Source organism: Rhinichthys klamathensis, unplaced genomic scaffold (assembly GCF_029890125.1).
Source record: "Rhinichthys klamathensis goyatoka isolate OS25496 unplaced genomic scaffold, OSU_Roscu_1.1 h1tg000033l_1, whole genome shotgun sequence".
NCBI classification, from domain to species: Eukaryota; Metazoa; Chordata; class Actinopteri; order Cypriniformes; family Leuciscidae; genus Rhinichthys; species Rhinichthys klamathensis.
The window spans coordinates 2,021,816-2,038,231 of record NW_026606582.1 but is presented as its reverse complement, the minus strand read 5'-3'; the positions used below and the strand labels follow the sequence as shown (position 1 = coordinate 2,038,231).

Sequence of the window (16,416 nt, the reverse complement as noted above, 5' to 3'; positions counted from 1 at the left end):
AGACGGGATGTAAATGGGAGTAAATGGGTTTTTCATTTCTAAATGCCGTCTGATAATAGAAGTGGGTGGCATGTCAGATCACACACATATGAGCCTCTGTTGGAGATAAGGCCATTTGTACAAGAGGAGTGTGTGTGTGTGTGTGTGTGTGTGTGTTATCTTCACCCCTCTGTTACCGCAATTTCTATTCTGTTCTTGAAAGACTCATTTGAATTTCATCATCATAACAGCCCTATGCTCGAACCTCAATTAATATGTTAATGTTGCTGTGCAAGCTTTTTAATTAGTATAAGATGAATCACATTGCATTTTGGGGGCCTGATTATCGCTCTCAGATGCTTTGGGGATGTTATTTTGTTTTCACGTGACGCTCGCCTGGTAATGGTATTGTTCAGGGTAGAATTTCCGAGCTTGATGTATTTAATTTTCTAAATAGTTATGGTTTATTCCTAGAAGTCTTCGGTAGAACCTCTTGACTGATAATATATCAGAGTTCATAAAATCGGTAGCCTAGTCATAGTACTCATGTTTTTAAATCTGTAACTTTACATTTTTTATTTGCTTACACCAGCTTAGACACTTTATTATTTATTACTTAATTGTTTACACTAAGAAAATGAACTGGATGGAACCTAAAGGATGGATATAAATCATTATATAAGTTATTGTCATCGCTCACTGAAGGATTGGGAATTATTTTATATTTGTCCCATGTTCATTTAATTCACATTAAAGGGGTCATATGATGGTTTTTAATGTTTTCTTTTTCCTATTGTGTAATGTATCTGTGCATGTTTGCAAAGTTACAAAGCTCATAATGCCCCACAAATATATTTATTTAATCTAACACTGCTCCAGACCTGCCTCGATCAAAGTCCAGATATTACTTCCTCAAACGTCTACATCACAGTGTGAAAGATGAGCATAATGGCATACCTAAAGAGTGAAGATGAAGCTTCAGTAAATTGTAGCGTTATCGCCATGTCGTGGAAATGCTGTTTGTTTGGATGCAAAAGCAAAACCCCTTTCTTTGGCCCTATGAAATGAATGAACTTATAAATCAGTGGTTAAGATTGATTTATAACGCTGTTCCTGAGCTGTAAAACTCAAAAGTTTCCTTGTGCACAGCACATTTTACAGAGGACAGCTTCCTGAATCTGAGAGAGTACAACACAGGCTATATACTTACCACTGTGAAACATTCTGCTCAAGTCGTGTTTGCAAAGTTGGTTTTGCTCGATCGACTTGATCGTCCGCATTTTCAGAATCTGACTCAGGCTCGAAATGATACTGTAAAACCAACAACACTATTATTAACTGTGTGTTTACAAATGCTTTACCATAACCTTGGTTCCCTGAGATAGATAGAGATAGACCGAGGTTACGTTAGTAACCAAAACGTACCTCTCAATAACGGTTCACTTGACATTGTGTCAGTAGACATTGCGTGTTATTAGCGCAAGCCTGGCCCAGGGATAGAAGCTCCGATCCAAGGGCCTTAACAAAGCGCACTGGGCAGTGGTATTACTGACAATAGCACTTTGCGTAAGGTAGAATTAAGGCAGGGTGGCAAGCTGCTCAGATGTACAGTATATCAGCCTTGGGCCAATACAGCTGAGACCACCATAGATAAGCACCACCTTCCAGGGGCAACACAGTCTCATCCCAAGAAGTCATATAACTGACGTCTTGGGACGTCTTTTGACCATACGTCAATATCCGCCTTTTTAGGGTACCCTTAAACGTCGGTTTATGACGATCCTGGGACGTCATACAACTGACGCTTTACCTTTAACGTCAGTTAGGTGACGGGGTAGGTTTAGGGGTAGGTTTAGGTCTGGGGTAGAGTTAGGATCCGATAACGTCATCTAACCGACGTTTAAGGGTACCCTAAAAAGGCGGATATTGACGTATGGTCAAAAGACGTCCCAAGACGTCAGTTATATGACGTCTTGGGATGAGACTGCGCTGCCAGGGGAGTGTGATGTATATGAACAGATTTTAGTGGCATCCTGCACACTATAGTCTAACCCTCAAGCAGACGGCACCCACTCCTGTAGTGCGGGGATGCCAGATTCTATGACCTGGACAAACAGAGGGTAATGACCAAGCGGCCGCTGTCCAGATAGACTAACTAATAGACACCCTGGTCAGCGCAATTTTATCCACTATCCAACAGGACAGTCTTTGCTTCGTCAACGGCAGCCCTTTGGTGCAGCCTCCAGAGCAAATGAAGTGAAGACTGAGTCATTCAGTCCAAACTCAAGGCAGGATGCGCTAGCAGAAAGTATCTGCTGGTCTCCATCAACCTTAACTAAGGCTAGTGCCAGCAATAGAGTAATTTTAGGTAAGAGCTCCCGCAAGTCAGCCAATTCTAGAGGCTTGAAAGGAGGGCCTCGAAGTGCCCTCAGGACGGTGGACAGGTCCCAAGTCAGCACCATATGGGGGCGAGGCGTGTTCAGCTCTCTGTTGTGAAAACTTTCCTCCTGGAAACCAGCCATAAAAATCTACTCCCAAATGGTACATTTGCAGAGCCCTCCAGGGTTCCAGGGCCTTGACATAGCCGTGGGTCCCCCTGAGGTTCAAGCGTCCTGATCACCAAGCATGGTGAGGGACACAGTCAATCGTAGCCTAATGGTTAGAGAGTCAGACTGGTAACCCAAAGGTTGCAGGTTCGATTCTCAATACCGGCAGGAAATGACTGAGGTGCCCTTGAGCAAGGCACCTGACCCCCAATCGCTCAAAAATGCAAAAATGGCCCACTGTTCCGGGTGTGTGCATCCCCAGTTTGCAGTGTGAAGTACTCGCTACTTTTAATGTGTGTTCTCTAACTTAAATGCTTAGGACAAATTCCATGTATACTTGGCCTTCGCAGGTCACTTTCATATGCAGCAGCTCAAGCTGAGGAGGCTGCCATCAGGCCCAGCAACCTCCTAAATGGCTTGAGGGGACAAAGACCCCTGGTGAGTCGCTGAATTTTCAACAAGTGCTCCAGCGATAGCCAGGCTTGTATCTGGGCCGAGTCGAATACTGGACCCAGGAATGATATTCGCTGGCTGGGTGGCTTATTGCCAGGTTGATTCTGGCTCTCTAATTGGCTGAGGAGCAGAGACCTGTGCTCGTCCCTTGACTGGGCCGTAATAAGTCTCTCTTCGAGGTAGTTCAGGATGCCATAATAGTTCAGTTCCCTTCCATCTCAGGGGATACACTGCCACATTCATGCATTTTGTGAAAGTGCGGGGTGGTAAGCCACTCCTTTAAACACGAACCACAAGAATGGTCTGTGATGAGGGGCTATCTGGATATTTAACTATGCACCCTTCAGATCCACTGATAAAAAATAATCCCTTGGGCACAGGGGATTGTGTGAGGATTTGATTCAAGGTTAAGGGTGTGGACAGCAGTCTTAGATCGAGGATGGGCCATAATGTATTATTAATTTGAAAGTGAAGATCTTGGTAACCCACTAGTAATGAGTCAAGTATTACCAAATCTTTAGAAGGACTTACTAATTATTTGGAACAATATTCTAAAGTGAGAAGCATTATAGCTCGTAATGACTTTTTAAACTTTTTAGGTTTTTGTAAGGTTTTGTGTAGTAATTGCTTCTGACGGATTTTATAACACTTGAGTCATTACTAGTGGGTTACCATGATCTTCACTTTAGGATACTGTTCCAAATGGGCAGTCATTCCTTTAGAAGGATGTAGTAACACTTGAGTCTTTACTATTTAAAACCTTGTGAAAACCTCAAATGCTTACAATGACTTCAGTCATTACTAGGAAGTTATCATGCTTTTCACTTCAGCATACTGTAATAAAACTTTAGCATAATTAGTAATTCCTTGTTCTGAAGGATTTGGTAATACTTGAGGAATTGTTGGGTTTTCATGTTAAATGGGGAAATTGCATAGGCATAATGATTTGAATACAGCTGCATATTCTATCCCCTAACCCTAAACCTACCCTTAAATGTTCCCATCACAGAAAACTTTCTGCATTGTTAGATTTCCATTAAAAAACAGCACCTAGTATGATCTATAAGCTGTTTTCCTCATGGAGACCACAAGGACAAGGATTTTGGATATTGCCATCTTTATGGGGAAATTTTGACTTTATGGGTTACCAGGCCACGCACGCACGCACGCGCGCACGCACACACACACACACACACACACACACACACACACACACACACACACACACACACACACACACACACACACACACACACACACACACACACACACACGCATATCCCTTCTATCCATCCTCCCATCTTTCTCCGTCCCCATTCCTCTGTCTGTTTTTTGTCCACTGCTATTATTTCCATCTCAGTAATCTGTTGAGGTACATTTAGTTTTCCGAGCAAGTTATTGAATCATAACTGTGATTTTAACAGAGTAATTAAAGTTTAATGTGGCCCTGATGAGCTACTCCTTCAGGAAATGTTGTGATATTAAATTATTTATGACTAGAGGGTCTCTGTACCATATGTAAATCATTTAGATATGTAAATGACCCGCTAAATCTCATAGATTATGAATAAAAATGTACTATTCCCATGTTTAGCTTTGGGCTTTTAATCATGGAATTACTTTTCTTTTTGTTCATGCCTGAAGACATATTAATCATATGCTATAGAAACACTGTACACGGTAAGACACCTTGTACAGTTCAAAAGCCAAAATAAGTACTAGTTTTATATGTTGTCTGTTGACATTGACACTGCACTCTTAGACCTGCCTAAAACAGTCTACACAGATATATGGAAACAGATGCCCAAAACAGGGCAATTAATAACATAAAACAAATATATTCTCAGTAATGCCACAAGGGGCTCTATGATTGGTTTTCTATAGTCAAAATGAAGAATATCCATTAAAGCTAAGTTTACAGTGCATCCGGAAAGTATTCACAGCGCTTCACTTCTTCCACATTTTGTTGTTACAGCCTTATTCCAAAATGGATTAAATTAATTATTTTCCTCAAAATTCTACAAACAATACCCCAAAATGACAACGTGAAAGAAGTTTGTTTGAAATATTTGCAAATTTCTATATAAAAAAATCAATAAAAAAAATCAATAAAAAAAATCACATGTACATAAGTATTCACGGCCTTTGCTCAATACTTTGTTGAAGCACCTTTGACACCAATTACAGCCTCAAGTCTTTTTCAGTATGATGCCACAAGCCATTTTTGGGCAGTTTCTCCCATTCTTCTTTGCAGAATAGGGCTGCAACTAACGACTATTTTAATAGTCGACTAGTCACCGACTATTGAAACGATTAGTCGACTAATCAAATAATTATTACATTTTTCTAAAATTTAGCATGAGATTGCTTTAATTCTGTGGAAAATTATAGTAAACGCAAGAAAGAAGGGGGTACTTCAATGAAAAATGCATATTTTATTGAACTTTGCTGCTGATAGGCCGATTCATACTAAAAGTAAATAAAAATGCCCTGTCTAAAACCAATTAGGCACAGTGCTCTGTCAGTATAGACATAAATACATAAATAAAGAAACTCTATCATTTTTATAAAGGACAGGCACATTTGTTTTATAAGAAAAAATAAATTAAAATCAAGTAAACATTTTCTTCCTGTAAACCAGGGGCAGGCACATTAGCAGCAATAAAACAGTAATTTAAAATACTCTTGTCAGGCACAGTCGGGCATAACGTTAAATCCTTTTCTTTTTTTTTTACCGAAATTAGGCTTATAAAATGTACAATGTATTGTACATCCAAAACAAAACGTATTGGCTTCCATGTTATTTAAATCTTACCGAGGCGAGTCAAACTCCGTTTCATTCAACTGTCCGACGTGCTTTCTCTTTAAATGTTCGTGCATCACCGAGGTGCTGCCGTGATACGCAAGGACTGCTTTGCAAACCATGCAGGTAATCTTTTTATTCGCCGTATCCAGGCTAAAATGCTCCCAAACTTTAGATGTTTTGGTGCGCGCAGCTGCTGCGTTGGACGCCGCCATTTCTGTATGTTATCGCTCAGCAGAGAAGCTAATGCGCATGTGCGACTCTCGGCAGAGATTGTAACGTTAATGAAGAGAGATGTCTGGCGACAACTTTTCTACTATCGATTTTTGTCGACAACGTCGACGAATCGTTGCAGCCCTATTGCAGAATCTCTCAATCGCTCCATCAGGTTGGATGAGGAGCGTCGGTGCACAGCCATTTTCAGATCTCTCCAGAGATGTTCAATCGGGTTGAAGTCTGGGCTCTGGCTGGGCCACTCAAGGACAGAGGTGTCCCGTAGCCACTCCTTTGTTTTCTTGGCTGTGCCGTTGTCCTGTAGGAAGATGAACCGTCGCCCAAGTCTGAGGTCCAGAGCGCCCTGGAGCAGGTTTTCATCAAGGATGTATCTGTATATTGCTGTATTCATCTTTCCTTCGATCCTGAATATTCTCCCAGTTCATGTCGCTGAAAAAATTCCTTAGACCTCATGGCTTGGTTTGTGTTCTGACATGCACTGTTAACTGTGGGACCTTATATAGACAGGTGTGTGCGTTTCCAAATCATGTCCAATCAACTGAATTTACCACAGGTGGATTACAATCAAGTTGTGGAAACATCTAATGCCGAGTTCAGACTGCACGATTTTCAAAATAATCGGGTCACTGTTGTTTTCACACTGCATGACTATCTGGGGTAACGTTCAGTTGCTGCTGTGTTCACACTGCACGATGGATCGGCGACAGGAGGTTTCACACGGCATGACTTTACAAAAGAAAGAATCGCCGACAACTTCTGCCTGGTCCGCAAACTACGTTTCACAACCAAACAAACGCGAGAAGTGATAGGAAATAACGGAAGATCACGCGTGCGTGAGACCGGAGTTCTCGCGCAACACTGAATTTGTTATTAAAAATGATAGCCTACAAATTGTCTGTGCACTGATTTGTAGCGAAAATGAAAAAAAAACAAACAGTTTATGCAGGAAATGGTTGGGAAGACGAGGGGAGCAAGGACTGTGTTTTGCAAAGAGAGTTGGGGGTAAATAAATAATTTTGCAAATGTCCTGCTGTTGCTGCTGGTCATGCAAATGTGTGTGCTTTGTTTCTGTTTGATATAATTGTAAATATAGGCCTATCTATTAAAATACTGATATTCTGGTCTATAACTCCTCCTCCTCCTCCCTGTATCTTGCTCTCTCATTGGCTGTCGGTCATCGCCGATGTAGTTTTCAGTCAGAACACATTCACACAGCAGGATTGTGAATCGCCGACAGGTCCAGATATTTAGCATATATTTATTTCGTCGGCGATTCTCTCAGATCGCGTCTTTGCTCATTCACACTGCGTGATTGTCACTCGCGTGAACGAGCACCGATTTGCCTGTGATTTCGGGCATTTGTCGGCGATTTCTCAAAACCTGTCGGCGAGCCAAAATCGGGGCTAAAATCGTGCAGTCTGAACTCGGCATTAAGGATGGTCCGTGGAAACAGGATGCACCTGAGCTAAATGTTGAGTGTCCTGGCAAAGGCGGTGAATACTTATGTAGGCTACATGTGATTTTTTTTGTTTAGTTTTTTAATTTGCAAAGATTTGCAACTTCTTTCACGTTGTCATTTTGGGGTATTGTTTGTAGAATTTTAAGGAAAATAATGAATTTAATCCATTTTGGAATAAGGCTGTAACATAAATGTGAAAAGAATTAAGCGCTGTGAATACTTTCCGGATGTACTGTATGTTAATGATTACTAAGCAATGTAGTATCTAGGTGTATTAATGTATGTATGGTCACAGGTGTGTTTATTGACATTTTACAGTAACTTCGAATGTGGTTCATCTAACACATTCTCACAACAACTTCTAACTATTTTGATTTGGTGCATCTTCGTATGAATTTGCACATCCCCATTTGTGCATTTTTCATATGATCTGCTCTCGCCCCACTGGGGAGCAGGTTTAGGGATGGGGTTGGGCATGAAGCTTCATACTCAATTAATTTATACAAATCATACATTTCCATATGATCATATGAACTTATATGAACATATTCGTAAAATAGCTATGTTTTCTCATGACATTGAGTTGGGCTCATCCAATCAGAATTTAGAGTCTAAATTCAATGATCTGTCATGACGATCTAGATGGCTCAGGCTGATTGGTCCTTAACTCAATCTGCATGCAGTCACATCATTTTCAATCGGGCACAGCTGATTGGTTCCTGCTGGATCAGAAGCCAATGAGATCGCTGCTCAACCTTTAAATACTGGTCAGCATTTGCTGTAGCAGTTGCAATGCGCTTTCAGAAACCCTCCACCTACCCCAGCTCCACCTGTATAGATCTGCTACGGGTAATTCACGTATGATATATTGTGCAGCAGCATGTCTTACTTGCTCACAGCAATGTGTCGTGTATTGGCAGTGTCAAGTCCCTTACTTGATCTGCAGAAGCAGCAGCAATAACAGCAGCAGCGTAGCAGATCAATTCCACCAGGACTAAACATATCAAGATTGTCCAGCCCGTTCTCATCCTTTGGCGTCATACATGTGACGCTTTGTACATTTCGTTGAAATCTTACGCACATGGCATCCTTTAGCATCAATATGAGACGCAGAACCCAAGGCGTCATACAGGTGACGCGCGTCTAAATCCAACGCACATGGCATCGTTTAGCGTGAATATGAGACGCAGATCCCAAGGCGTCATAACCGTACCCTACCCCAGACCTAAACCTACCCATAACAGTGCGTGTTATATTGACGCTAAAGGATGCCATGTGCGTAAGATTTCGACGAAATGTCATATGGCGTCACCTATATGACGCCAAAGGATGAGAATGCATTGGATTGTCATATCCATCACCATACCAAACACTCAGAGTTGTCATGACATAACTATCCTTTTTAAAAGTGCAGACCTCATGCAAACTAAATTAAGATAAACATAAAAAAAATTAAAAATACTATAAATATTGAAAGAGACATCGCTTTCACTTTTACCTTTTTTTCTCAAATGAAGTGGAGTCTGTTTTAAATTCAGTGAGGGCTCTTCTGCCTGACAGTACAGCGGTGTGAAACTGCAGGCCTTTCTAGCTGTCAGAACCCCACATTTCACTGCTGTTTGACAGGAGAAAGAGAGATAGACTGTTTGTTTGTGTGGAAAAAGAGAGAACGACTTTGTGCTAAAATATGGCCATTTTGTTCATGGGTAAATGCACATTTTTTATTCAGAGTTTTTATTATTATTCTGTTGATCTAATTCTCGTACATCCTAGGAAATGGAGGTTTGGATGGATGTGAAATGTATAAATAAAAAACACTTTATATTAGGTGTCTCTTTAACTACTATGTACTTACATTCAATCTAAAATGTTTGGAACAAAGCACTTATTGTGCTGATGTTGTAAACAGAAAACATGTGGTTAGTCATAAATTAACTATAAACAATTAGTACTATGGTTTTTGTTCAAACCTCTAACATTGAGTATGTACAATAGCAATAGTATTATTTTACTAACAAACATTAATGTTCGAGTCTTTGTCATAGTGATATTGAATACTGAATAAAGAAACTTATTTGTGTTTGAGAGAGTGAAATCCCTTGTTTCCACTATTCTCCTGTGACTGCTCATCTGCCATTTAACACATTTCCTGTAGTGTCTGAATGTCCATCATAACATCAGGAGGCAGCACATAATGAGACACAGAAAGATCATATAAGTTGTATACGATGCCAGGGGTGGTCGTGGCGCAGTGGATAAGACACATACCTTTGGTGTGAGAGACCCGGGTTCGAATCCACTGTGAGACACCAATGTGTCCCTGAGCAAGACACTTAACCCCTAGTTGCTCCAGAGGCGTGCGACCTCTGACATATATAGCAATTGTAAGTCGCTTTGGATAAAAGCATGAATAAATGTAAATGTAAATGTAAAATACGCATGGAATTATCTTTGCCATATTCCAGCCTGAAGTCCACTTATAATGTTCCTCTACCAGACACAGATACAATTTAATGTTTCATGACTATTTTCCACCCTGATCTTTACAATCAAACAGACTGTTTTTGCCACTGTATCTTTAAAATGTAAATGTGGATGGCCATATGAGCTCATGGTTTTGATGTCCTAATCATGAATATTTCATAATGAATCATTTCTTCCAGTTTCAATAGATGCACTAAATAGACATTACTGTATGGCACAAAGTACTGCACATCTATATTATTAAAATCAAATGAAAAAAAAAAATGCCTGGCCCCTTTAAAAATATTCAATTGATTATTATGTACAGTAATATAGTTTTTCTGAGTTAACTGTGTTTTTATGTGTTGTACAGAGAGATGAACAGGATGGACCTGAGGAAGACACTAGGAGTATCACAGCATCTTCAGTTATGGTATGTCAATCTCTTCCATATTTAAAACACAAATAAATTAAAATAAAATAATATAATATATATAAAATGTACATCTAGTTCAGTCATAAACTCTAGATGGCACAGGCTGATAGGTCATTTGCATGCAATTTGCAAACAAGCGCACTAATACCACATGGCACAAGCTGATTGGCTTCTGCTAATTCTACAGCAGGGGTGGCGAACCCCTGCAGTCAAAGAGCGTGCGGCTCTTTGACTGCTTTTTTGCGGCTCGGTTCAGTCATGTTATACTAAGCTATCGCTTTTCATTCATCTTTTTTAGAATTTCTAAATTTTATTTAAAAATAAATAGGAATGAATTTAAATGTATTTTCTGAATGTAATTTTACTTTTTAAAATAATATATTATTTTATATATATATATATATATATATTTTTTTTTTAACAGAACCTCAACTCTCGCGTAATTTAACGTGGCTAGCCTATTGTTGACTGACAGGAGCTGCTGCTGTCAGGTTAACGTGAAGTACGTTAGTAGGAATTATCATGGCAGAATCAAAGAAGCATACAGCTAAGCGCAAATATGAAGATGAGCACAGAACATTTTAATCTGAATGGGAGGATTTATATTTTTTTGTTGAACGAAATGGAAAACCATTCTGCTTGATATGCCAGACGTCGTTGTCACATTTTAAGGCTTCAAATCTTGAGCGCCATTTCACATCACTCCATTCTACGATGACCCGGGAATTTCCCAAAGGCAGTGAACTTCGCAAGCACAAGGTAAACACTTTGAAACGTCAGACAGAGAAGCAAAGTCAGCTTTTTCGGAAATTTACCAAGCATTCAGAGACAGTGACATTAGCGTCATATCAACTGGCATGGAACATTGCTCGTGCAAAAAAACCATATCGTGAAGCGGAATTTCTTAAAAAGTGCCTTAGTGATGTTGTTGCTATTCTTTGTCCCGAAAATGAAAATTTGAAACGTTCAGTAAAGGACCTTCAGCTGTCACGGCACACAGTTGAAGAGAGAATATCGGACATTAACGACTCAGTTGAAAGACATTTATATTCAGATCTTCAGAAGTGCCGGTATTTCAGCATTGCTTTGGATGAGTCTTGCGATGTTCAAGATAAGCCACAGTTGGCGATATTTGTACGATTTGTGTCATTATTAAGGAAGAGCTGCTTGACATTGTGCCACTTAAAGACAGAACCCGTGGCATCGACCTAAAAGAGACACTGATGGCTGTTGTTGAGAAAGCAGATCTGCAGTTATCAAAGCTAACAGCAATCTCCACTGACGGAGCACCAGCCATGTTGGGATCTGGGAAAGGCCTTGTAGGGCTGTGTAAAGCTGATGACCGGTTTCCTGAATTTTGGACATTTCACTGTATTATCCACCAAGAGCACTTGGTGTCTAAAAAGCTGAACTTTGATCACATCATGAAACCTGTGCTGGAAATTGTCAATTTTATACGCACACATGTTCTCAATCACAGGCAGTTCAAAAATCTAATTGCTGAGCTTGATGAAGATCTTCCATCTGATCTGCTTCTTCACTGTGCTGTAAGATGGCTTTCAAGAGGTAATGTGCTTTCTCGTTTTTTTGAGCTTTTAAATCCAGTGAAGCTGTTCCTCGCAGAGAAACATAAGGACTATCCTGAGCTACGTGATCCCCACTGGATTTCGGACTTGGCTTTTTTGGTCGACATGCTGCATTATCTGAATGGCCTCAATGTGGATCTGCAAGGGAAGTTAAAGATGGTGTCTGACCTGGTGCAGAGTATTTTCACATTTGTCAACAAACTCAAGCTGTTCAAGACTCATCTACAAAAGAGGCAGTTTACACATTTTCCATCCTTGTTGAAGGCAAGTGGACAAGCAGCAGAGGTTGTAAACGGGAGTACTGCACGGTATGCAACACTGCTTGAAAATCTCGAACAGAGTTTTGAGGACAGATTCTCCGGCCTACGCCAAAAAAGACCACAAATTTCATTTCTTATCAACCCATTCACTGCTGAATCAGACTGTTTAAAAGCCCCTTTAGTGGAAGATGAAGCAGCAACTCAGCTTGAAATGATTGAACTTTCTGAGGATGACAGACTTAAAAGTGTTCTGAGGGAAGGAACCGTGGAGTTTTGGAAGATTGTGCCGAATGAGAGATATCCCAATGTCAAACAGGCTGCAGTCAAACTATTGTCAATGTTTGGGTCAACTTACATGTGTGAATCACTTTTTTCAACACTGAAACAAGTGAAATCAAAGCATCGCTCTGTCCTGACTGACACGCATGTGAAAGAATTACTACGAGTAGCCACAACTGAATACAAGCCAGACTTAACAAAGATTGTGGAAACCAAGGAGTGCCAGGTGTCCCACTGAGTCATGTAACCTTTTAGGTAGGCTGATACTATGACAAACATTGACAAACATTAAAATCCATGAAAACTATTGTGTGATATGTAATTAGTAATTGTAATAAGTAATACATTTTAATGTTATTGTTAGACACATCTGTTTTGTGGCTCTTTGCAGTGATGAGGGATTTTTTTTGGGCTCATCATGCTGAACAGGTTCGCCACCCCTGTTCTACAGCATATGAGATTATTTTCACAACATTTGGATAGTCAGGTTCAGTGTTCGTTGTAAGCTGGTCATTGTTACTCTGAAACTCTCCCTCAGATCCACCTGTATAGATCTACTATTGGATATCTATTTATTTAGCAGCAGCAAATCTTAAATGCTCACCTTAGCTTGTCTTTGTATCAATTGGCAGCAGCAAGTCCAACAAAAGCAGCAGCAGTGTAGCAGATCTAGTCCGCCATGACCATATATGTTTATTTATTTATTTAGACAGATCCATAATATTAATTTAGTAGACACTTTTATCCAACAGTAAAATACAAATGACGAACACTACAAACAGTATATGTATGTAGAATCATCACATGGTTGTTACATCGTATTGCATCATGCTGTATTTTATATAACGCTACAGGAACTGCTATTATCATAAATCGATAAACCATACCACACAGTGTTTGGAGGAGAGGATTGAGTTCTATTTCAGGCAATTTTGCACATTTCTCAAACCATTTCCTAGCAGAGTATAGAAACAGTCTTCTCCCAGAACCGCATGCTGGCGTTTGAAGGACAGCCCCCTCAGTGAATGCTTGGGTTTTTTAATTATCGTAGAGGTGACACCTCTTCCCCGAGCATCTCTCACCTGAGCTGTAAACAGGGCTGTGAACTTTGCCGTCAGCGGCACGACCCTGAGTGTCATTGATGAAGGGAAAAGCTCATTAATACACACTCAGCGAGAGACAACACAACACGGCCAACAGATAAACATTAAATTGCCCATATAGCTAATTTCTGATGTATTTTTACAGCACTTCAGAAAGATAGTGTCTCATGTTTGTGAGTATGACAATCTTACAGAAATGTCATCCATGTGTAATAGTATTGATTGCTGTACTGTTATTTCCACATTTGTGATGTTATTATGTGTTTACATATTCAAGGATTAGCAACCATGCAAATTCTGGACCAGGGACCAGCACAACATGAGGACCAGGGACCTGGTGTCCAAGTCTAGGTCGTAGAACCTCACAAATGTGTGCGGAGAGGGCCACTCCACCGCATAGCAAACTTTTAGGGATATCCCTGACAACAAGGCTTTGGAAGCCACCATACTTCTAGTTGAATGAGCTCTGACAGCCATAGGTGAAATCTGTCTACACGCCTCTTATGCAAGAGAAATAGCGATTATCGCGATTATCCACTTGCTCTTCCTTCGCTTGGTTGCTGTGGTTTATTGTCTAGGTGGCCCAAAGCACATGAACAATTCATCATACTTTTGCCACAGGGCAGCTTTTTGGACATAAACATCCAATGCTCTGACTGGGCAAGTTTAGCTTCTCCTGGTCTGGCGTCCAAAAGAGAGTAGGGCAAAAGGCCAGCAACACTATAGATCACACCACATTAGTGGGGACCTTAGGCACATACCCCAGTCTTGGGTGTAGAAAATAGGGATGTGCCCGAAGCCTGAATCCGAATTCGGAAGAGATTCGATGTAAGACAATGAGAACAACAGAATAATAATAATTTTTTAAAAATCTGAAAATGAGTAATGCATTCTATGAAGCCCCTAAAGGGACATGGTTAGGTTTGCTGCAGTAGTCGGTTACATCACAGTACATCAGATTTCACTTATTATGTAACGAGCTGAGGAACGAAAGGCGAGGATCTAAATGCAGGATTTTAATAAAGTAATAACAGACAAAACCACGAGGAACAAAAGCAACCATTACATGTACAACAACTGACAAAGTAACAAGTGAAACACAAGGGCTATAAATAGACAGGAACAAACAAGCTAAACAAGATAACAAGGGGGCGGGGCTAATTAGAAACACCTGGAGAGACTAATAAACAAGAAAAACTACAAAAGGACTACAAAACATGGCACAGAACAGGAAATAACAAAAGTCCACACAAGACACGAATCGTGACATATTACATGAAGATAGTAAGGAAAGATGACTGACAGGATGATGTCTGAGGATTTGGTGCGCAACAGATCCTGACCGTCATTGACAAATATCTTATCTTGTAAAATGTGTGGTAAATACCGCCACTCCCTATACACAGAGTATATGTGATGGCGAATTTGAAAGTGAAAGTGAAAAGTGAATACACATTTAAAAGCGATTTAAATACCCTGCATATTAATATCAGCTCCCTGATATCCGCAAATTATATACCATATAATTACCCAACTATATAATTGCGAGAGAATGCAAAAACATTGAAATATATTTTTTCCTCCCTTTAAAGGCTCTGTAGAATGCGTAATTTCCTTTCCGAACATAGTATTTGGATTCAGGCACATCACCAATAGAAAAGCTTTTACCATGCCAGGTGCAAACTCCAAACACAAAGGGGAAATGACAGGGTCTGAAGGTCTCCTAGGCCCTCTCAAATGGCACACTTCATATGCACTTTCGGTCTTCTGGACTTACAAATGTCTCCGTTAAGTCCATGAGACCGTAGGGTGTCCCATATGTCATTTTAGGTTTCAGAGGGGTGCTCGCAAGCACGTAACCTTGATCATGTGAAACGGGTTGCCCCTCGGGGGAAAACATCTTGGTCCTGAGCCACCACTGCAAAGGTCTCATGTATAGCAGGCCAAAAGGTATCACATTGGATGCAGCTGCCATCAGACCTAACAGTCTTTAAAACTGTTTGACAGTGGCCTAGCTTTGTTTATGGCTGAAAGGATCGATTTAATACGAGCAGGTGACAGACGTGCTGATTGATTTGTTCTGATTGAGCCAGAATCAATCAATCATTGATATAGGTCAGTACACGAATGCCCTGGAGTCGCAACGGAGCCAGAGGTGCATCCACGCTTTCCGTGAAGTTACGGGTGACAAGGCTAGACAGAAAGGAAAAACTCTATACTGGTAAGCTTTGCCCCCAAAAAGCGCACCTGAGGAACTTCCTGTGTTATGAAAGGGTGGATATATGGAAGTATGCATCCTTGAGATGTATCATAACAAACCAGTCCTTGGAGCTGATTTGAGTCACGACTAGTTTTTTTTTAAAGTTAACCTCTTGAACTTGAATGTTTTCAACATGCGATTCAGCTGACACAGATCTAGAATTGGACGTTACCCCCTATTCTTTGTCGGAGTGACAAAGTACCAGCTGCAGAACCCGGACTCTCCCCCGGGAAGAGGAACAAATTATTTGGGCACCTTCCCCAAAAGAGCTATGACTTCTTGTTCCTACCACTGTGGGCAGGATCCTGTTGAACCGAGGTGGATGAGAACCAAACTAAATTCTGTAGCCTCTTTCTATAGTCTGCAGGACGCACTGTTTCGAGAAGTCAGCTTGGCACCCTGAAGTGGAAGACCAGCAGGGAACAACTGAACTGGCTTCTCTAAAGCCCTCCTCGGAGAGGGCGAGTCTCCCAGTGCCGCAAAATCTTCAGGAGGACACTGAGACCTGAACTCACTGGAAACCGCTGTGCCCCTGAAGCACCAGAGGTGGCGGGG

At 40.7% G+C, this 16,416-nt stretch overlaps 1 protein-coding gene across 1 annotated transcript in view; it reads left to right on the top strand.

Moving 5' to 3' along the window:
- The window catches only part of LOC130080384 (uncharacterized), a 132,056-nt gene that overhangs the window by 37,918 nt on the left and 77,722 nt on the right, over nt 1–16,416 (top strand). Inside the window, exon 5 of the mRNA XM_056245737.1 lies at nt 10,311–10,370. Within this exon, the coding sequence (XP_056101712.1) occupies nt 10,311–10,370 (60 nt within the window). The remainder of the gene's footprint in view (nt 1–10,310; nt 10,371–16,416) is intronic.